The 23,161-nt window shown below is 44.6% G+C and overlaps 1 protein-coding gene across 1 annotated transcript; it reads left to right on the forward strand.

Annotated features, from left to right (window-relative positions):
- Positions 1-1,780: 1,780 nt before the first annotated feature.
- LOC307242337 (methylated-DNA--protein-cysteine methyltransferase-like) lies at positions 1,781-22,095 on the forward strand. Its single transcript, XM_080016763.1, has 5 exons — positions 1,781-1,828; positions 3,107-3,252; positions 12,361-12,521; positions 17,322-17,461; positions 21,295-22,095. Exons 1-5 carry the CDS (start codon positions 1,823-1,825, stop codon positions 21,421-21,423), a joined length of 582 nt encoding a protein of 193 aa, XP_079872889.1. The 5' UTR covers positions 1,781-1,822; the 3' UTR covers positions 21,424-22,095.
- The last annotated feature ends 1,066 nt before the right edge of the window (positions 22,096-23,161 follow it).

Consider the following 23,161-nt stretch of genomic DNA (forward strand, 5'->3'; position numbering starts at 1 on the left):
AGGTAGCCCCGTCACGTCATTTTTTTGATAAATATTAAGAAAACAGTGATTTCCTGATTATCCCTCATCAAGCCTAAATCAAACTAGGTTATGTTCATTTTTATTAATTGTGCATGTTCCTCTCTAATTAGCTGATGAGAGACAACAAAAAAAAGCGGGTTTAGAGCGGCGGAATGCAAATGACTCTTAGAAAATAGCACAAAAAAAGTAAATGGCAAGGCTGAGAATCATCCTTCATTGAAATGTCAGAGATAAATGGCTCAAATGTCACATCAATTAAAACGGGGGACAGTTAGTAGTTCATTAAAGAGAGAGCCATATTGCACCGTCGGGTACCGCTGCCAACCCTTACTATCTGGGGCAGACTGGCAGCGGGTCCAGATGGCACGGAAATCCTCACAGATTTCAAAATGCTCTCTGCAGGGGTGGCGCTTTCTCCCCCCGCTCCCCGCCTCAGCGCGGAGACAGTGCGGCGGGCCCCGGGCCCGGGCTGGCCCCTCACCGTCCACACGGAGGCATGGAAAAAAAAAAAAGAAAAAGAAAAAGAAGAAACAAGAGTTAGTGGAAAAAAATAAAAATAAAAGTTCTGTAGGACAATGTTAACTTCTAAAAAGTAAATGAACTAAATGCATTTACTCAATTAACATGCGCTGTAAGTAGGGCTGCACAGCTTCACCGAAAGATATTATTATTATTATTATTATTATTATTATTATTATTATTTTTATTATTATTATTTTTATTTTTATTATTATTATTATTATGACTCTTGGTGTTTATTTCCTCGTGGTGGTGGCTGGTGACTGGTGAGGGATTCGTTCCTTGCGAACAAATGTTTTTTAAACGACTTGGGAGCCAAGTGGGCAAAATAACCTCAAGGTAATGTGCTGAGAGACAGGTCGATAATGGCAATTAGATCCTGAGTTGCAAGATCAAAACTGCAAAGCCGTCTTCATTAGTCAGTCCCGGCAAGAATACTGGTTCCGTGTCTGCCGAAACAATAGCGAATGCGACCGATGGGACTCGAGAAACCAAACCCGACTTGGAAACCGAAATAAATAATTTAGAAAAGCATGTGATTCAGTGACTCTAGCGAGGATTCCCTTCAAAACCCAGAGCCAGCCGACTCCTCTGACCTGTCAGTCGGCCACCGGCGAAAAGCGAGCGACTCTTCTGAACCGAATGATTCGGCGACAACCGGATCTCGAAAAAGGAGTCGAACCTTCCATCACCGCTATTTGACCAGTTGCTCCAACTCGCGCGTTAATTGTAAGTGGGCGTGGCGTTCGCCTGGAGCTGCAGTCCGATTGGCTGTTTGGGCAGGAACGGAGCGCGTGTGGATGAACGGCACAGTGTTGACGACTCCCCGCGAGGCTCTGGTGATTGATTCATAATGAGTTAAAAAAATAATAATAATCTGTAGGCCCCTATCATCAATAGAAATACCTCTAGGTCATAATATCGGCGCCAAGCTTAATTATATTTGTTGAGACATGGTCGTGTTCCTCTTCCAAGGTTTATTAGAATCACTTGAAGATGATCTAATATGTAATATGTCGACAAATTACACGTATTTTCCTGTTTTGTTATTATTATTATTAATATTATTATTATTATTATTATTATTATTATTATTATTTCTACATTTCAATCATTCCCCCAAACTCGCTGAAGGAGGGGCGAATAGCTGCATCGACCAATCGGTGAGCAGGAGCAGACTTTCGCCTGCTGTGATTGGTCGATCCGAGCACGTTGTCGACATAAACCGGAAATCATTTTCACTTGCGGTCGTTGGCGAAGCCAGAGCAGCGGCGGCCGCGCGATGGACGTACGTACCTGCGAAGGTTCTTAAAAACAGAACAAAACAAAACAAAACAGCACAACACAAAAAACAACCACGGCATTGACGTGGATGTCGATGGATGCAGTTGGAATTGAAGCCGTCCTGTGACGTTAGATAGCTGTTATATTGCTGTTAGCGTGTTGCACTACGTTCCTTGTTTGCGAGTTGAAGTTGTTTAGACATTTGTGTGGGTGTGTGTGCGTCTTATGTCTGTGAAGACGCTGAAAAAGCCAGGTACAACGATATCGATTGTTATTTATTGTTTATTAGCAACGATGCGTTTATTCAACACGTAGTCCTTCATGGGTTAAGCTGAAGTCAATATTCAGAGCCTCATAATAACACGATGTTCAACACCCCCCATCGCTCAGTGCGTTTTACCTCTATCCAACAATTAAATATATATTTTTTGAGAATCAAATGCGTCCACATTTCAGAGTTTCTCCCCCCCCCCCCCCCCCCCCCGTCAAAGGGGATTATAAGGGCTCTCACAATTAATAATTAATACTTTTTCGAAAAGATAGTAGTAAATAAATTTAAAATTAAACCCGTAGAGAGAGATGTACTATATAGCCGGACCTACTGTATACAGCCCTTTTTTTCAGGTCAGGGTTCCAAGAAGGAGTGTTTTCTTTGGTAGAAACCCTTACAATCAATGTGACCTTTATTTATTATAACCCCCATCTCTCAAAAACTCACATATAACATAGTCAATCATCTCTCCTTCCCTCAAAGTAAAAATAAAAAAGAAACTGCTGTCTGGTTATTGCCAGTATCCATCTCAGTCGTCAGAAAAGCTGCACGTTTTTGCTGTTGTTAAGGGCTGGAAACCAGAATCCCATTGGAGTTGCACCCTAAGGAACAAATTTAATGCTAGAAAAACATCCCGGCCATCAACCAAAAATGACGGATTGAAAATAATGTTGAGCTATCTAGGGAATCCCCCACCAGACAAGGGAACAGACTGCATTGTTTTTCTCATTTATGTGATATATAGAACAGAAAGGGGGGAAAAAATGGGCGATTTATTGGTTAGATAGGCGTATTCTTTTCCATGCATGAAAGAAATATTGGATAGTAATGTAGGGATCAAGTCAAATCATGACATTGTTTCGGGGCGAGGTGTTCAAATAGGTAACTCATCACATGCTGGTGGCCCACTAGATTTTCAATAGATCATGCGATGCAAATAGTGTGGGAAATTCTGAAAGTAACCGCATGAATATGTCAATGAACGCGGTGTAATTTGTGCTCCCCGAGCAGGGCAGAGCGACGAGGAAGCAGGGGGAGAGCCAGTGTACTCAGAAGACCATCTCATTGCTGAGCCCCCTGGGGAAGATCCGAGTCAGTGGATGTGAGAATGGTGTGCACACTATCCAGATCCTAATGGATGTCGCACCTGCTGAAAGGTACTGTACAACAGCCCAGGCTGGTGACGTGATAAACAAAGGTGTGATATTTACAGGCAGACAGAATCCACCGCTGTGATGGAGTGCCACTATTTCTCATCGGAAGCAGGGCATTTTTGTAGATCCCACAAGAAATATCCTGGAGAAAGTTGAGCAAATATGAGCAGGCGCGAGAAATATGAAGGGCACTAGAATACAGTTGGGCTCAAAATTAGATTTCAGATGGCATAGGGTTGTGGTTCTTCCTGTAGTATATTTGAAATTTGAAAGGAAAAAAATCTCCAAAACACCCCTGTTTATTATCCACAGGGGAGTCGATTGGAACCCTGGGTCCGTAGGGTCGGCTGAGGCCATGGGGAGCACGGTCCGTTCCATCCTGTTTCTTTTTTTAATATACCAAGCGGTATGCTGTGATTTTAACTGTCAGCCAGCACACGGAAATCTAATATTCAATGCCCCTCCCATTGCTCAAAATATGTCAGTCTTGACAAAACTTGACAGTCTTACTGGAGCGATTGGAACTGATTAAAATCAGCATTAATAAGTAGTTATTCCGGATTTTCACAGGTCCAAGTCCTACATCTCAGATTAGTTTTGATTAGATTGAAATTAAATATCCCATGTATCACAGATCCGCATTTGATAAACTTGATTGGTTTGGGAAATTAAACCATTTCCGAATGCACCCAGATAGGAAGTCATCCTTTTCAAAATGTATGGCAAACTCTAATTTATGGAAACCCATTAGCAGCCTTGTATATTATACCTCAACATGTGTTTCCTCCCTCACTGTCTGCCATTTCCTAAAATTCATCAAGCAGTAAAAACATTCGACTTGTTGTTAATGAGTTGAAGTGAGGAAATTAATAATATGGAATTTTGATTATGGAAGATGTCCTGTAACCATGCGCAAGCACCTTTCTCCGTCTCCTGAACAGGGTTTAATTTGTGTTTTCAGGTTCAGTAGGATTATGCAAATGAATTTAATGATTCGCATCAGTAGATCATTTCTCACTTTAATATCGTTTGCTATGTCGGCCATAAGTGTAGTTTTCGGTCATGTTGCTCCCGGTGTGTTCTGGAAAGTGGTGTGGCAATCTGAATCAACACGTTTTCATTACCGGCTGAATGCCATGTTTTCTGTAACAGAACGGGGCAACCGGAGAAGCCGGAGACACGGAGTAACACAGCGTAAACAGGTATTAAGCAAGGCGAGACAAAGTGACAAAATGTGGGATTGTCTTTGCAAGCGGCTTTACATGTAGATCTCTCAAAAGCCCGCCTGTAGCAGTAATGGTTCAGATCAGCCATTTCCATTGATTTATTTATGACATACTAAACAAGGTTCTTCCCAGCTTTGGATGCAGCGCGATGCGGGCTTAGGAAGTCAGTGTGATAAATGATCTTACGAGACCATATTTTGGATAAAGGAAATAACATCCATGCATATAACAGCAGCGGACCCCCGATACCTCAAAGTAAGTCAAAGCTTTTCAGGTCTTTTCACCTTTTTTTTTTTAAATTTGGCTGAGCAGCGCCAACAGTACCGCCGGTGCCTGTGACGTTGATAGATAGTTATTGATAAATGCCATGGCGGCGGCGGAAATGCTCTTGAAGCATTGCTTACGCACCAAGACAGACCGCCACCAGCTCCTCCTAATAGAAATGTCTCAAGCCCCTTTTACTTCCTAACTGATCTTAGGAACATTTCCCGAAAATCAACCTCCTCCGCCAGTCTAACGACAGCCCTGAAGGCACTATCAGATGAACAAATTCATTACATCTCAACAACCCCTGTTGGGGCCCTGCACCCCAGCCTGACTGCCCCCCCCCCTCGTCCCCTTTACTTTAGCATTCACAGAAAAAATGATCCACATTTTGTTTACAGGAGATTACTATGATCTGAAATATGGAGCCCGGTGCCTCATTCACACGGAGCACAGACACATAATGCAGGAGGAAATCATAGAGCTTTTTTTTTTTTTTTGTTTTATTATTATTAGGGTGAAAAATGGGAAAAGAAAGAAAGGGGAAAAAAAAGCAGCAAAGGGCTGGACTTCTGCCCCGAGACATTTTGTGAGCATATTATTTTACAATGCTTTGATCAATTTGTCTGTCAAGCCGGCAGAGATGTGGGGGAGCTGGGCAAAAAAAAAAAAAAAAAGCAATTTAGCTTGTGAGGTCCTCAATAGAAATGTAGTACAGGAGTCTGCGCGTGACATGTTGCATTAGAAGCAGAGCAGCCTTTATTGCTTGATAATGGAGCGAGGGCAACGCTGATATCAATGACTAACAACCAGTGTGATGTGCTTTGTAAAATAAAAAATGCAGTTTTGCGTTCCTTTTTTTTGTATTAAAAAAAAACGTTCTGCTTTTTTTATTAAAACACTGAAGTACATTTTCTGTGGGGATGTGTGCGTGGATTTGGGGGGGCGGGTGGTGGACTAGAAAGTTAGAATCCGTCAAGAATAACCTCTTTGCATATGCCACTATAGAAAATTCTAATTAATATTACACGGATAAACAATAAACATTCTGTCTCATTTGCATACAGATATAAACAATATATTTGTGCATGCAAATTCCCAGCGCACACGGGTCATGTGATCCGCCCAAAAATCCTAAGTGGCTCAAACCAAAAATTATCATTATACATCCCGAGCCATAAATCCGCCTTTTCTATTTTTTTTTCTTCTCCTAGACAAAGCCTTATAAATCTGTGTCTGATTTTTCACATTGCACATTGTTTTTAGTTAATGATTTTCATCTGTTTGTTGTTCCTGTGATAGCGCGGAAATGTACCATATGCTCCGGCAAAAGACAAATGATTAGCAAATGAAATTCTGGACAGCTGTCTGACTGAAAGCGTTTGGTTGATAGCATTCTGCTACCATAATTAGCTTAAGCTTTGGGTTAATTAACTTTCTACCTGGATATGCATAATAATAGCGTTCAGCAGAAAGCCAAGGAGCTTCCAGTATATCAGCAGGCAAAGGCTGGTGTTTTATTTTGTATTTCAGCGGCATATTTCAATTTCAAGAGGCGATTTAGCTCGGCATCGTCAAATATTGTAGATTTTACTCCCCAAGCAAGATAATTCTGAAACAATGGGGGTGTATTATGTAGCAGAAATGCCATTTCTGAATGTAATTAAAGTGGATGAAAGCAATCAGCGGTTTTTAAACGCTTTTGTCTAGCGTCAGGCCTACTTGTAAAAAAGAAAAAAAAAAAGAGGGAAGGAAGGAAAAATACCCATCGAGAGCAGAAAAGAGGCAGGAGAGACCCAAAGTCTTCATATAAGAGGGGCTGTCGAGATTGAAGTGGAGTATGACGGTAATTAGTCTTTTGTGTGAATTTGGTGGCCATGGCCATGATTAGTTAAGCATATGAGAGGATGGCATTTCTCTTAAGGAGGAGGGTGTTGAGGTCTATTTATCGGCAGTTACCCTCACAGCTTTCCATTTGCACTCACAACACTGGAGGGCGGCCTGAGAAGAGCCCTAATTGTTCCGAGGTGGAGTGGTGGTGTTTTTTTTTGGGGGGGGGGGGGTTTCTTCTTTTTCTTTTTGTTGTTGTTTGCGCGGAAAAACCCGTCACCCCCGCTCGCATTGGCATCCGTAAGCAGCCAGCCATTTCCCCATCCATCCTGCTCTAATACCCAAGCTGTCACAACAGCTTTTACACACCGTGCCGACACTGGTGTGAAATATCTGAGGTGATGCATTTATCGTTTTCTCACACTCGTGTAGTGTTGTGAATCAATGTCCTGGTTCACACTGAATAGCGCTGTGGTAAATGGCTTTCCTGTTTCGTTGGGGGTCTGTTTGCGTGATGTGCTCGCACGCCGGGAACAACATCAACAACTTCGGGCCTTCTGTCTACAGCCATTTATACATGTGGCGTCTTTTCTCTCTCTCTCGCTCTCTCTCTCTCACGCCCTCATGAACCACAATATATAATTCATATGTATTTATATGCCCTTAATTTTGTTAAATTTAATTCAGAAGTAAAGTGCTGACAAGTGTAACTTAAATGGAACGGTAGCAACTAAACTGCTGTGTCACACATATGTAGATCTACTTGAAAAAAATAAATGGAATGCAATCCCAGATAAAGTAAGTGGAGATATTTTGACACAGTCCCTTTAGAAAGGCTATGAATTATTCATTCTGCAATTATATTCAGATGATTTTTTTTTTTGTGTTTTTTTTTTTTTTGTTTTTTTGTTTTTTTTTTAGAGAATTGTGTTTTGCATGTTGTGAAGTGTAGTACTCAGCTGCGTATTCATTAAGGTGCTGTTCCCACCGGCCCTTGGACCCATCTGTGCACTATGTTTATGCCCCCGTCTCCCGGGGCCGGCCCCAATCAGGCTGCATGTGCCGTTTCCTGCGTAAACCAACACCTGTGTAACACAGTACCTGTAAACGGCCCCACGCGGACGAGACGCTCGCCGTTCACTCAACCCTCGCATGAAAAATGTTGCGGATGTTGTGATTTCTGAAGCGGCGCCTCCGGGGCGATGATCGCCGAGCGAGAGACCCTCGCCGCTAAAAAGCAGCTACTGCATATTTTTGTTTTACATGCCAGACTGTTTCTTTCCTTTTTTTTTTTTTTTTTCCCCGGCGTTTCGGGTCGCCGCATTTTTTTTTTTTGTTTTTTTTTTTCCCCAAGTCCCCAGAACTTGATTTGATTCTATATCTGCCACGCACAGAAGTGTGCGGCGTGTAACATTCGGAGGCAATATGCAGAGAGATGATTCTGACATCTTGGAGAGGAGTATGAGTCAATTATGCCCAAGTGTTGTTCTTGCTTATCTTCCTGCGGCACCAAACAAGGATTTAGTCAAGGATTTAGGGGTGAGGGGGCGGCGGTGGGGATCATGGTAAGCGGTTCACAACAAAACACTCAAAACTCCTGGGAGCGGGCACTGATTTAAAAATAAATTACAGAAGACGAAGCGCGAACACTCAAGGGCCCTCAGCAGTGCTGGCGTACACAGGTGAAGATTAGCCTCCTCGCTAATCAGAGGAACAAGGCAGTAATTTGCTCCGAACACAGACAATAATTAGGACTTGGTGACACTGGATTCCCATAATGCCTTTGTGCCTGACGTGGTCAAATTTTTGACAGGGGCTATCCATGCAGGGTCACTGTCCCCTTCGGTCTCCTGGCCCTCTTCAGCTGGGGCTCTAAAAGGTCCCTGCCGTTCCGGTGGGGGGGAGGGGGGAGGGGATCCCTAATGTACTTTGCTTCTCCCTCACATCCCGGTAATTGGAATCCCTTACTGTGGCACTTGAGAATAGAGGCTAAAAACGGTATTTGAAAGTACTCAGTAGTCTGTTGTAGATAAACATTGCAGTGTCGAGGTGTGGATACACTATATAATGGAGTAAGAGTTAGGGCTCCGGTAATACACGCCTTAACTGACTCTCGCGGCCGGCCGGTTGGGACGAAATCCAAATTGTCGTTTTGCTTTGTTGTGCGCGCCGCGGTATTTCACTGCTGCCCTGTACGTACCGGACCGAGCGCCAGGGCTTCTTTTGGCGGACGTTCCCTAATAAGAGTTGTTGGGATATCTGGAGAGGCGTTAATCTGGCCCCGGTCGCTTTTATTTTTTCAATTCGGAAATACCGGCGCGCAGAGGACTCAGTGCCACAGAATGGAATATAAAGCATTCCTCACCGCTTGCCGCTCGAACAGCCCTCGACTTTAGTGCTGCAGCGGCAAGATAGGCATCTGAATGATCTTCAGCTGGCTGAACGAGTTTCATTGAGCAAGTGGCTTACAATTGTATCACAGCCCCTGGCTCAGAGACCATCAGGATCTTGACATTCATAGAGACATGCTGTATTTTTTTCCCCCCTTTTTAGACAGTCATTTTAGGCTTTTTTCACGCTCTCTTGAGTCTTTGACGTCTCCGAGTTAAGTATCCGCGGCTATGAGGCTGAGGAAAATATTGGACCGGTCTTGGCCTTTTTCTATTTTATCTCCTGACCCGCTGTGTTACCCATGATCGGTGAAGGAGAACTCTGACAGGCGGTGTCAAAAGTGACAGGCGATCGAGTCAGGATGAGCGCCATCACGCTTCACAGGGCGGAGGCATGACTTCTGAGCCCCCCCCCCCCCCCCCCTTTTTTTTTTTTCCCTCCCCGCGCGAGATACCATTACGCCCTCTGCCAGATTGCTATGATTCCTTTCAATTAAATCTCGCGGTCGGGCCGTTTCATTCTTGTGTCCGTAGTCGATGGAGCAGTACACAGACGGAGACTGATTCCGGGAACTTGAGGCACAGAATGTGGCCAAATAAATTGACGCAGCACTTTTTTCAGGGTTTTATTTTTATTCATACGGTGGTTTGTTTTTTTCCCTCTAATGATGCACTTTTTCCCCCTCGTTTTCTTTTCTTCTCCCCTCCACGAATTGTCTATCTTTGGATAAATGTAATCTATAAGTGCTCAATTAATTCTTTATATTGGAGTTTGGGAAAGGGGTAGAACTCCAAATGACTTCCATTTTACACAGCAACGATTTATGGTAATTGGAAATTGATTGTGACAGGAGCACAATATTAGAAATTCTCTCAAATCACAATTTTCTATCAGGGGAAATATTATTTTAACAGCAGCATATCCTAGCTAGTTTCAAATTAGTTTTATATTTCCCTGTCGTTTATAAAGTAGAGAATGCCTACAGGATGTTAAAATACTAATATTCCACCCAGTCAAACGATAGGTTGATTGAAAGAAATCACATATGGATTCATCAAATTGTGCTTTGCCTCGTGAAGCTGAAATAGTTATTTAGAAAAAAATAAAATCAAAGTTAAATATATATATTTTTAAGGCAGCCAAGCGGGCGTGAAAAACACACACACGCAGCAATTATCTCAAGACAATTTGAAGATGGCCTCTCCTCGGAGAGTTTGCCACTAATTGGAATGACATTGATTTGACATGTGTAATCTCTCATTTGAAGGGCACAATTTCTAATCTTTCGAATCTGGTCTCCGGCAAGATCGCTCGGATGTTGCCGTTCGCTTTATGCTTCATGGAAACCTGGATGCTCTTTTAAGACCCCCACCCCCCACACCCCCCCGGCCTTGCCGCCGGTGCTGTGACGACAGACTCCAGCTTAGTGCCCGGCGTACTCTTTTGTTATTGTTTACCGGCTGCGCAGTGTACCGCATCGTATTAACGTGTTTCCAGTGTCGATGTTGCGTCATTCCGAAACACCTTTTAAGTTGACGCAGTGCTGGTTGAGGTTGGGGGGGTGTGTGTGTGTGTGTGTGTGTGTGTGTGTGTGTGTGTGTGTGTGTGTGTGTGTGTGTGTGTGTGTGTGTGTGTGTGTGTGTGTGTGTGTGTGTGTGTGTGTGTGTGTGTATGGTTGGGTTGGAATTAGCCAAAGTGACAGTTGAGTTGGAGGTCAAAGGTGCCGAGCCTTAAGCAAAGGTGCTCTACCCTTTGTCCGGTAGATTGTAAAGGGCCTGCGGGTCCAACAGGAACATTTCCACACACAATATCCCCGAGCTGTCAGTGTGCAGCGGCTGGAACATCCTCTCAGAGAGAAAGAGGGGTGGGTGTGGGGCGGCGGCGGCGGTGGTGGTGGTGAAGCAGAGTGGGGTTGCAGGGAGGGAACAGTGGCCTGAACATCCTCGCTGAGAAAAAAACGAGGTGTGTGTGTGTGTGTGTGTGTGTGTGTGTGTGTGTGTGTGTGTGTGTGTGTGTGTGTGTGTGTGTGTGTGTGTGTGTGTGTGTGTGTACGGGGGTTGGAGAGCCAAAAGAGCTGGAGTGGGAGGATAGAGAAATAGAGAGGGGTGGTGGGGGTGGTAGGGGTAGAAAGGAGAGACAATGACAAGTAGGGGCTGGCTGGGCACTCACCCATGCCGACAGAGATTGCCATGAGCCAGGGCCATTGTTTGAGCGGGTCCAGCACATAACCACCGCTGGGTTACCGACTTTTCGGCAAGTCGACTATAAACTGCCGCCCGGTTTATTTAGAAATGAGGGTATTTACACATTTTTTCTCTCTCTTTTTTTTTTTTTTTTGACTGTATTTACACTCGCGGTTAAATGGCACCCAGGAGATTTTCATCACACAAACACTAACTAGCGGGTCGAGCGGTTTTCTGAGGAAGGGAAAAAAAAAAACAATAACAAGGCCCTCCCAGTTATAACAAGTCCAGTAAAGCCACGGCTTCACATGTCCAATATAAAAAAGGTTGCTCAAACTGTGACCCGCAGAAGTGTAAAAACACTTAGGGGCCCGCGACTGGCGGACATATTAGGACGAGGAGGAGAGAGACGCCCTGTGTGTTTAACACAGTAAATGTCTATTATTAATACCGTACAGGATAAACCAATTTTGAAAAAAGGGGCACTTAAATGGCGATATTATTTATTTATAAGCCCTGTACACCAGTTAATGGAATTGGCGGCGTGCTTTAGATCCACAACACAGCTTGAGATCCACTTTGCAGCGGTGCACATGCTAAGAGAGGACCTTCCCAGAAGGGTCTTTAAGTGTCAAATATGGGTCAGTCTGCTTGCTTTGACCTGGGGGGTGGTCAGCAGCCGAGAGAAAATCAGCTGTTAAGTGATGCCAACTCAACCGTCGGCAAATTCCTCCGAGCGGCTACTCACGCCGAGATGCGTGTCCAAGTGCAGGCCGGCCAAAGATTCCATTTATTCCAGTCATGAACCGTAAACTAGACACGAGTGCAGTTGAAACTGCTGTGTTTTGCTTTGCTCCTAACTTTTCTTTTTTTTTTTTTCTTTTTTTTTGCCAAGAGCCGCGAGGCCTCGAAAAAGTTTTCTGAAGTAATGCGCATCGTAACGCCTGAAAATACCGCACTCGAGATAAATGTTGAGCTGCGCGTGACGAATTTCGGGATTATCGTTCCCACTTTTGAGTCGTGAACCTTGACGCCAGCCGCGCCTGGATGTACAACCGCCGGGAAGGGGTCGCGCTTAACGCCTCGTTGTTTCGCTCACGGGACGTCACCGTGCGCGTAGTCCACGTATCGTATTCTTTGACTCATCGTGACGCTTCATTTTCAGACGCCCTCCTCCCTGACCCCAACGCTCTGCTTTCTCCCCTCCCCCATGACAGGCACGACGAGCCCCGTCCGAGCTGCGTGGTCAGCGAGAGCCCGGGGGGAGCCGGTGGCGAGCTGCAGCGCTGCGTGGAATGGCTCCGGGCGTACTTCGGCGAGCTGCAGACCGCCGGGGGGCCCCCGCTCCCCGCCTTTCACCACCCCGCCCTGCAAGGAGGTCCGTCATGGATAAATATTTGCAGAGCCATGACTGGGATCGGGCTTTCACTCTTAATTGTCAGTTACATCACTTACGCTCACTGGCTCGCTGTGCGCCATAATGAAGTATTTTATGAGGGAGAGAGGGAAGGTGAGTGAAAGAAGGAGAAACATAACACGGAGCTGTAACTCGGTTTAGTAATCTGTGGCAGCTCTTACCATGCATGTTGGTCTTGGCAACCCTCCCATGATTCTTGGCACATTCTTTCAAACTGATCGAATTCCACTCTTGACATTTTCAGACAGGAAGCAGTTTTTTTTTTTGTTTTTGTTTTTTTTTTTTTGTCGTTTTTTTTTTTTTCCTCTTCTTTTTTTTAATGAGAACATGTGAATGGTAGTAAAAGATTGAATGGGCCTTTTTGTTAGCTTGACCGTCACCTACGGGAAAGGGAAAAGACCAAAAAAAAAAAAAACGCCCAGAGTGAACAATTAGCGTCTTTTTGTCCGGCGCTTGTGACACGACGCCATGATTTAGTGTCCATCGGCGGGAAAATCAGCCGCGTTATTTATTGGCCGGCCCCAGATTTTTCAGGGGTCAAGAAAACGTAATCGTCGAGAGCATTTACCCCCGGAGCGCTTCTGAAAGAGTTAGGGGCAAATTTTTTTTTTTTTTTACTCCGCTTGAAAGTGTGTTTTGCGGTTTCGACTTCAGAACATTCACAAGAAACTCCATTTAGGAGGGAAAAGCTACGCCCACACAAAAATAACCCTAATATATGCATTTAACAATTGTGCCCCCACCCGACCACCCACCCACCCACCCACCCACACACACACACACACACACACACACAAACACACACATACACACACACATACACACACACACGTGCCCCTGCAATCAGAGTTTTAGTTGCTCTGTAATTTCATGCAGATCCGCAGTGCTTGAGTGATGGCATTTTCAATGAGCAGGTACTCCGTCGAGACCCGGCGTACAGCTACGAGTCCCACGCTCCCTCCCGCGGAAGGCAATGCAGAAACACATCAGGACCAATTACGATATCAACTTTCAGCGCGATTCCCTGCCGCCACCAAGTGCTTGTGTACCGGCCCCGGGCTCTTTCAAATCGCATCTCATCTGAAGTCTTTGGGGTTTTAATTAAATTTCAGGATAGATGGAATTCTTCATTAGTACCTGATCTGAATAGGTGATTGTACTCCTGCTTTTCTCGAAGCCCCCGCCTCTCCGCCTTCGCCCGTTATGTGTCGGCGGGGGCGCGGTAAACGCGAGGTCAGATTGCTTTCTGTGGTCAAAGCGATAGGCCGTGTCAGTGCCGAGGAAATAGAAATAAAAATAAAAATAAAAAAGCCGAATGAGCGAGCGGAGCATCGACAGCCGTCGTGTTATGAGGGAAAGGAAATTCAGCTTCTTCTTTTTTTTCTTTTTTCTTCCATTGATTCACAAATGCTTAGGATGAAGATTTTTTTCCTTTTCCGGCTGAAGAAATCCTCACTCGGTTGAGTCACGCATCCGCCACTTGCATGGGAAGGAGGGGTTTTTGTGTGTGTGTGTGTGTGTGTGTGTGTGTGTGTGTGTGTGTGTGTGTGTGTGTGTGTGTGTGTGTGTGTGTGTGTGTGTGTGTTTTTTTCTCTGTCCTCCTTTCATTTTTCAAGGTCATTTCAATCTATGACAGCCGACTTTTTGTTTGCTCAGTTATCTTGCAGGAGAACCTGAGACGCCGTCGCTCGCTCAACACTTGTCATATAATATTGAGTTATGACCTTCGCTTGAAGTGTTGCCATGTTTATTTACATGTTTTTGACAAAACAAGCCACTTTTCATATTAGCTGTCACCGCGTAGCTGAGCAACAGAGGTGACATAAAAGGCAGTGCCAGGCGGGCTTCTCTATACTCCGACTGTCACATGTAACTCTGGTCGTCAGAGGTAACAAAGTCGTGTGTGTGTGTGTGTGGGGCTGTGAATGTGTACACACACGCGTGTGCGCACCTCCTCCGAAAAACACAGACGGTATCGCGGGTTCTTAAAGCGATGCATATTCTTATCTCATTAATTATACATCCATATGTAACAGACGGGGGGATCTTAGTCTCTGTAAGCGGCGCGGGGAATGTGCAGGGAGGGGGGAGGGGGGCGCTCTTCAAAGCCCAAATGACTGCGCTCCTGCAGGAGCCTGAACCTCCCTCTGTGCACAGCGCAGGCCAAGATGAGACACTCACCAGGACTCGCCCCTGTGATGTGGAGGGGAATTAGGGAAATGAACGTTTTCAGAATATCGAATAATCAGAGAATCATCAGCACCCCGTCAGCCTTCAAAAGTGCAGATCCCTCAAGACTCGAGAGACACTTTGACTGGGAGTCAAAGTCTTCCCTCCCATTAGACACAAAGAATAATGAGGGAGCCGCATTTCCACTATTGTCTTTTATATTCCCGCATATAAAGGTGACTGTCAGCTTCAGGTCGTCTTATCACAGCGTTCTTTTCATTAGGAAGGGTGATGAAATGTAATTTATTGTTTTGGGGTGGGCGGTTTCCCCCGGACTGTTCCTTTATTAAAAAAGAAAAATCATGAAAGCCATCCGTCAAATATGTCGATTCCGCCATAATTATATGATCCATCTCCGCCCATTGACTTCAATCAGGGTCAAGGCGGCCCCTCTCGCCGTCCCCGGCCACCGGCGCCTCATAGCGGGCAATGTCCTGTGACATAATTATGGGATGTCTGTAAACAAGTAAGTGGTTCCCCTCAACTTTTATTTAAACAATTGACACCGCAGCGCCCCAATCTAAAGAGGGTCCTGACCCCGGATACACCGTATTAAGCCGCGGTCCGGCGCAGCTCTCCAAATCATTGCCGGTCACCCCGAGTTGACCCCGCGTGCGGAATCCCTGTCGCTCGCGCCGCTGAGGACGGAGTTCTTTTAGCCCCGATGATGGAAGATAAAACCGCAGAGACTTGTTTAGATCCACTAGAGATCCGGGGGAGAAAACAGTGCTCCAGCTCTGCGAAAGGCTACGGGCTGTGGCTCGGCCTGCGTGCATGTCAAATTGCATCGTGCCTGTTGGTGTGACATTGGCTTTCGCTGTTTGTCAATAACATCGGCATCAACGGGGATTTGTCGTATCCATAGTCTGGGCGTCTTGTCATTCACCCACCAGCGTTACAGCGATATCAATATGTACCCCCACCCGCCTGCGCACCCCGCCCCCCCCACACACACAGGCACAGACACACACACACACACACACACCGTGTGGCCAAATCCACGCTTCATGAGGGAGAATAATGCATAAAAGAGATTTCAGGGGCGGATCCTATCTCCTCATAACATTAAGTCTGTCTGCGTGAGGACCCGTCGTCCCGTTGACAGCGTGATTATTACCTGAAAAATTATTAAACTGTACCTACGGGCCTTGTTCAAGACAAAGAACTCACATGGGTGCGCATCAATCAAATCTATCCCCTTTAGGTTTTACACTTATTCCCCCCAGTTTAGGCAAATTGCCTTGCGCACGCGGCTTTGTGTGGCGGAGAGTGACTATAAGGTAGCGACGGAGCCTGGGGATCCCGAGGATGTTCACTCTGTAGAAGAGAGACAGGGGTGTGACATGTTTTCACACAATGCCAATTTAGAGGGATTTCACATAGATCACTTGTCATGTGCTCTCTTAGACCATATAAATGAGAGAGAATGGGAGATCACTAATTGAATTTTCATGACTGAGTACATGTACTGTATATACTAGAAGGAACCCCCCTTGCACCCACCCCCCACCTCCACCACTCCACCTCCCGATAACGAGACTATTGTTCTCCGTCTTGTTTCGCCGTGCTTAAAGTGTCGCTCTCTTTTCCGCGCGCTCACTTCGCCGCCCGCCGAAGAGTTTGGGAAGCGTTGGCTTCAAATGGTATTTATTTTTTATTTTATTATATATATATTTTTTGCTTCGACATTCTCCGAGATGTAAGATGCTACGACATACAAACATGACCGTCGCCGTCTTCTAATCCCCCCACCCAAAAAAAGAGGAAAAATAGAAAAGATAATGCTACCGGTAAAGCGCTAATGAAATCAAAGCCGTTAATGTGGTCGGGTTAAGCTGTGGATGATTTGGAGAATTCCGCCGTTTAAGCGAAGATGATATAATGAATCTACTCTGAATAGAAAGCAATTAAAAAGGACAAATCGCTCTGATTAACCTCAAAGTCATCCCGCCGCCACGAATGGTGTGCAACATTGAAATTATTATTATTAAAAATCTGGAGCAGATTTGCCGTCTTTTTGGCCTCTCTTAATCCTTTTAAATGAAGGAGCCAACTTTTTTAATTTTAGCCGTGACCTTTCAATGCATAACCCAGATTTTTTTTTTTTTTTTTTTTCCCTGCCGCGGAAATAATTTGCTCCCGTCAGCTCCCACACCCGGTTTAATGCTGTTTCCGACATCTGATGGTTGCGTGTTGTGGTCTAAACGGGGGACAAAATAACGGGGGGATGCCCACAAATAGTTTATTTTTTAATTTTGTTCTCCTGTGATCGTTGTGAAAACACGCTCATCGTACGCTTGTCGTATTGTACAAATATTGATTTGTTGATGGTCCAACGTTTCACAGTCTTTCAATGTATTTCCTGTTCGCTGCGGCGTATTTCAGGAAGCCACTCAATCAGCTGTCTGGGGGGCTTGATTCAAATGAGGGTCCACCTCCCCCCAACTTTTATTTTTTCTTTCTCCTCCTCCTCCTCACCCCATCTGTCTCGCTCTCTCTCTCTCTCTCTCTCTCTCTCTGTGTCCGGCACAGACACCTTCTCCGGCCGCGTGCTGCGGACACTTCTGACGGAAGTGAAGTTCGGAGAGACGGTCTCCTACAAGCGGCTGGCGGAGATGGCGGGCAACCCCAGGGCGGTGCGGGCAGTGGGCGGAGCCATGAGGCGGAACCCGGTGAGTGCCGGGGGGGCAGGGTTCACGTTGATTGCCAGGCGTCTTCGCCATTAGAGCGCGGTCAGAGGTTGCCCACCGTTCACAGATCCGGACTCGCTCGCGCATCAACCTACCTGAGCGGACACAGGGTCACCTATTGGCTTCAGTTGAAAAATCAAAGAAAGTTTGCAGTGGGAAAATGTCATTTTTACATAGATTTATTCAGTTCTTGAATCAAGAACTGCAATACCTTGACTTTTGTATAGATAGATAGATACAGTAGACAGACAGACAGACCGATAAATAGATTGATGGATAGATAGATACTTCATCCACGGAGGGAAAATGCAGTGTCAGCAACAGTTCGGATCAAAAAACAGTAAAATAATAAAGCAACGGAATAAAAAAATAAAAGAAGAAAATGGCAACATATGGAAAATGCGGGAACATAAAATCGGTTGACTGTACACAATAAAATATAACAACAGACACCAAACCTAATGATAAACAACAAAATGTATGACCTAAAAAAACAATAAATCAAATATAAAGTGACGGAGAAAAAATGTTTTCATATACAATAACCAATGACATAAAGCTAGAAGTGAACCAGGAAGTTGAACTTAAGATGAGAACAACAAAAAACATTATTATTATAATAATTATTATTAGAGGTTAAATTGTAATTATGAGGTTGAATATTTGTGTTGCTTGTGTTTAATTTATATGTACTTTTTGCAAGCTGCATGCTTGAAGAAACCCTGTCTTTTATCACCCACTGAAGTGTGGGAGACGTCAAAATAAAAGCCCTTTGTGTGGAATCCCTCCTTTTATAGAAGATCATATTTCAGAAAAACTGAAAAAGTCGGAAATCAGCTCGCACCTTCTACGAGACGTTTTGCGGTCTTCCTGATGCAATACCGCCATAAAAAATAAAAATAAAAAGATGGCTCCGAAATCATCAACGTTTTCCTCTGCCATTCGTAGGGTGTGTACAAAATGGAGGGCTAGAGGGCAAGCAGCGCGTCTCCTTTTGATCAAACCCTTTGATCAAAGCGCGTTTAGCTCTGCCCATGTAGCGCTGTGGGCACCACCGGTGTGTGTGTGTGTGTGTGTGTGTGTGTGTGTGTGTGTGTGTGTGTGTGTGTGTGGGTGTGTGTGTGTGGGTGTGTGTGTGTGGGTGTGTGTGTGTGTGTGTGTTCTGTCTGAGCAGCGCCGCAGCACCTTCACGGAAATACAACCCCACACACACACACTCTTTAGTTTGAAGCAACTGTGTTGTGTATGTTTACCGAGGTGAATTAAAATGCATCCTCCTGCCATTGTTATTTCCTCTGACGCTTCCTTTGTTATTGTTGTGTCTGTATATGAGATATATGATAAAAATTTGATATAAAACGCTAAGTATATGAATAGATAGATAGGTAGGTAGATAGATTTTTTTTTATTAATAATGCATATAAAGAAATACATAAAGTCTATATTCTCTATATACATATTATAGTCTTCGATACTTCATCAAACTATATATCATAGTCGTAGTGGTCATGGTTGGACGTAGAACAGTTATTTTACAGATCTTTCTTTCCCATTTGCTGCCGGGAGGCTGGGAGCCCGACACACACACACACACACACACACACACACACACACACACACACACACACACACACGCACGCACGCACACACCCAGAGTGAGATTGTCAGTGTCAATTGCCTGTCAGTAGTTCTACTACACACAGGCTTCAGCCGCCAAAAGCTCAGTGCGCTCGATCGATCCCTCCTTCCCTCCCTCCCTCCACTCCTTCTCTGTGGCACTCCTTCTCCTCCTTCTTCTTCTTCTTCACCAGGATTTGAGTATTGATAAGCCTCAGTGTAGTCCCACCCCCCCAACCACCACCACCACCACCACCACCACTTCCCCCTCTCCCCCAATCCCCATCCGCCTCAAGTGAAGAGTCAGATCCGACTGGCCTTTAGGGTATCCCTCCGAATCGGGGGGGTGGGGGGGGGGGGGTGGGGGGACATTATCGATCTGAATACCGGAGCGGTATTTCTCCGTCTGTGAGGTTAATCCGGGGGGCTCGGAAAGTTTTATTGCCGTTGATGCCAGAGCGGGGTTTACTGACTGATTTGAACCGGCGAACGAAAACCGGACGCCCCAGCCCCACCGCCAAAAAAGAGCGGCTAAGGGTGTAGCCAGTCGAGTCGGGGCAGACAATCAATTCTGGGACCCGCGTACCAGGTCAAATTGACAGGGTTCTTGCCAGGTTCTTGAGGTGCTTGAAGGGCTTGAATTTCATCCTCAGAAAATGTTTGTACAGGAATACCTTTAAAAATGGCCTCTTTTTTGCAGAAGTGCTTGAAAAGTCCTTGAAGAAAAAAAACGCCATCATTAAAACCTGTGATATTCCCCCTGGTTTTCTTATTCAAATCATATCGTAATAAAATTTTCCCAGAATTTATTTTACAACATCGATGATGTAGGGTAATCCAGCATGGTTGGAAATAGATACTTATATCGGTAGATGATGGATAGGACGGCGAAACGCTCACGACAACCAGAGGCCGCCGTTCAGAACATTCCAGACAACATTCCAGAAAAGTAGGAAGGGCAGTCGCTCAAGCCTATTGCCGGCATCCTTGTCCGGGAATCAGCTGTGATCTAAGCGTCCCCGGCCTTTCTCGTTTTAATCCTCCTCATGCCATTTAGTAGTACAAAGAACCCTGGACCCCCATCCACCACCCCTGGTAGTCATCTATAGCAAGAGTAAACGCTCCACCGACTTCCTCTTTTTTTTTTTTTTTTTTTTAATGATCACAGCGTTATCAGATCTTAATGTTGACACCCTCTCGATTGAATATTCATCCTGCTGGTGTTTTTGCCCATTAATTTTTGATTGCGTCTTTGCTTTACGCTATTAAAGAGTGGAAAAAAAAAAACATGCTTACACCCAAAGACTGAGGAATCCACCCTGAATGAGGGTTTGTGCGTCAAATCAGAAACACTTCCAGCGTGGCAGTTGTTTTGTTTTTTTCCACATGCCGTCATTAAGGGAAGCCAAGAGAAAAGCGCGGATTCATACTTTCCGTCAGTGACTAGAAGACCCAGCAAGGAAAATGTATGTGAGGCTCGGAAGTTTTTTTTGTATTCGACTACATAAATGTGTTAAATGGATTGATCGATGGCTCATTCCAGCATTTTTATATACGCTTCATGGTTCAACTTTTCGATTGAGTATTGTCAAATGTTGCAAACAATGTAAAAAGTCAACTATTCTGTCTTTTTTTCCTGAGTTGTATGAAGCATTTCCATTGTTTAAACAAGAGGCATTCAAACTGTCGCGCGCGCCCCCCTAATGGGGCATGGAGGAATTACGCAGGGGGTGGGGGGGTGTAGGCTTTTAATTTATTATATTATTTATATTTCAAGCACTTATTTCACACGACATTCATGTTCATGAAATATGTTTATCTCTAAATAATATATTACAATTTGTTCATATTTTAATATATTTTTATTATTTGTCATTATTATTATTATTATTATTATTATTATTTTATGAGCTGTGCACCTTTCTGTCCCTGTTAGCCCGTGTGAACACGCATTAAAAGCCACAAATGAACGCGACTGCTCCACTACCTCTGTATATGTCTAACATTTATTGGTACTTTTGTGTGTGTGTGTGTGTGTGTGTGTGGGGGGGGGGGGGGTCCTTGAAATCCTTGGGAGGGAGGGAGGCTCGGCAAAAAAAGTTTGAGTACCACTGGGTTTACACTGAGGCCAAAGAACGGTCTGTTTTTAAGTCCCCATTTCTCGATTTAATAATTCGGGTCTTCCTTCCCCGCGCCAGGTCCCTCTGCTGATCCCCTGCCACAGGGTCATCACCAGTAGTGGACAGAGCGGCTCGTACATGGGCGGCAAGGGCAACCACCTCAAACAATGGCTGCTCAGCCATGAGAGACTCAGAGGCGACGGCTAAAAGCGGCTGCAGTCCACCCGCCCTCCTTCTTACAGCAGGCACAACGCTGTGTTTGTTTGTTATTCGCCAAACAAAGCAGCGTCCGTTAAGTTTATCGCGCTCGGCGCACATCGTCGCAACCCACCGGAGGTACTTGTAAATATTCTATGTTCCTTTTTAAATTTTATTTATTTTATTTTTTGTCTTTTCAAAAATCTAAGAATAGAGATGCCGCATTGTTAATGCAACACAGAGTTGTTGCGGAATTAGAATGTACAAAAATAACTTAAACAGAACAGTAGGAATTACAAACATATGCTCCCGTGGGCCCCATGTGCTGTTTGCCAGATATTGCTGGAATGGGTTTTCTAAAGAATTATTATTCCTTTAAAAATATGTCTCTTGCATTGTTGTTGTTGTTTTTTTTTTTCCCCCCTTCGTTATTATTTTTTAATTTTTTATTTTCCCAAGCAGAATTAGTCTTTGTACCTCTCGTCTGTTTTTTAATTTCCTGCCAAGTAAATGCTTTGTTCGACATCCAGTGATAAAGGCTCTGAATTTTACCGCTACAAAGCTTTGTTCCGAGGCATTTCTTTTGTCTTCATTTAGATCCCATTGTTTACTCTCGCCTTATAATCCCGTGCCGTATGGAATATGTATTTTTGTCATACAATAAATGCCGAAATGAAGCCATTTTCATGTCTTATGTTACTCTTTCAACCTCATCATTTGATCTTTTTTAATAATTATTATTAATATTATTATTATCATTATAATTATAGATTTTTTTATACTACTTTCATCTTTAATGTTGTTTTGTTTGTGCCGCGGTGCTGAAATGATTAACCGAGCCATGTCTCCTCTCCTTCGGCCGGGAACCCAGTGTGTCTGGCTGTCTGTGCTTCTTTCTGCGGGGTGCTTTCCATTAGAGGGCAGTGCAGAACGGGAAACAGAAATCAACATTTCAACCTTGAGTTCCTACCACATATTTAATCTATAACTTCAAACGCTCATATATTATTTCATTTTCATCGTAACCCCAGTTGATCCCTTTCAGATGAATTATTCTCACCTGGAAGGACCCGGCCGAAAGAGCGGCCAAAGCATGTTCCACACAAAAGAATATCCAGTTTTTGGGGTTTTTTTTAATTTAATGGTGTTATTTTCTTTTTTTTTCCCCCTCATTCCTCATAATAAATGACTTGAGTTGATTTCACATGTTATCACACTTTTTGTATTTTTTTATTTTTTTGGCGTCCTCGCTAAATCTGTGGCCTTTTAAAAGAATAACAATGGCTCAGTGATTCACCCTTGTCCGTCTCAGCGCCAGCCTAGGTAGCCTAATGATCCGCCCAGCCGAAAATAACCTTGATTCTAACCTTTTGCAGCGCCTAGTTCAATGGGCCGGCTCACTGCATACATTTGAATCGTGCCACATTTTCTTTTCTTTTTTTTTTCTCTCTCCCGAATTTCCAAGCCCATCAACTCTGTGCGGATGTCTGCTGCGCAGCCGGACTCACTTCCTCTGCCATCGGAGCACAATTCCAGCGTAGATGTTGAGGCAGCAGACAGGCAGATGAAGAATGGGACTCAGTCTGTGGTTTCACAGAGGGCTAATGATGCCTGTGGTGACTACAGGCTACAGTCAGCCCCCTAACGAAGGGAGCTGTGACACAGCCACAAGGGGTCCCATTTAAGATAGGCACACTCTGAAGTGCACTGTAAGCACCCTCCCTCACTCCCTCTCCTTCGCTCTCTC

The sequence above is a fragment of the Zeus faber genome (assembly GCF_960531495.2).
Source record: "Zeus faber genome assembly, chromosome: 16".
Taxonomy (NCBI): Eukaryota; Metazoa; Chordata; class Actinopteri; order Zeiformes; family Zeidae; genus Zeus; species Zeus faber.

Coding starts and splice junctions, on each gene's coding strand:
- LOC307242337 (XM_080016763.1), top strand. Junction 3,253..12,360: donor GATGTCGCACCTGCTGAAAG/GTACTGTACAAC, acceptor CCCCCATGACAG/GCACGACGAGCCCCGTCCGA. Junction 17,462..21,294: donor GAGCCATGAGGCGGAACCCG/GTGAGTGCCGGG, acceptor TCCCCGCGCCAG/GTCCCTCTGCTGATCCCCTG.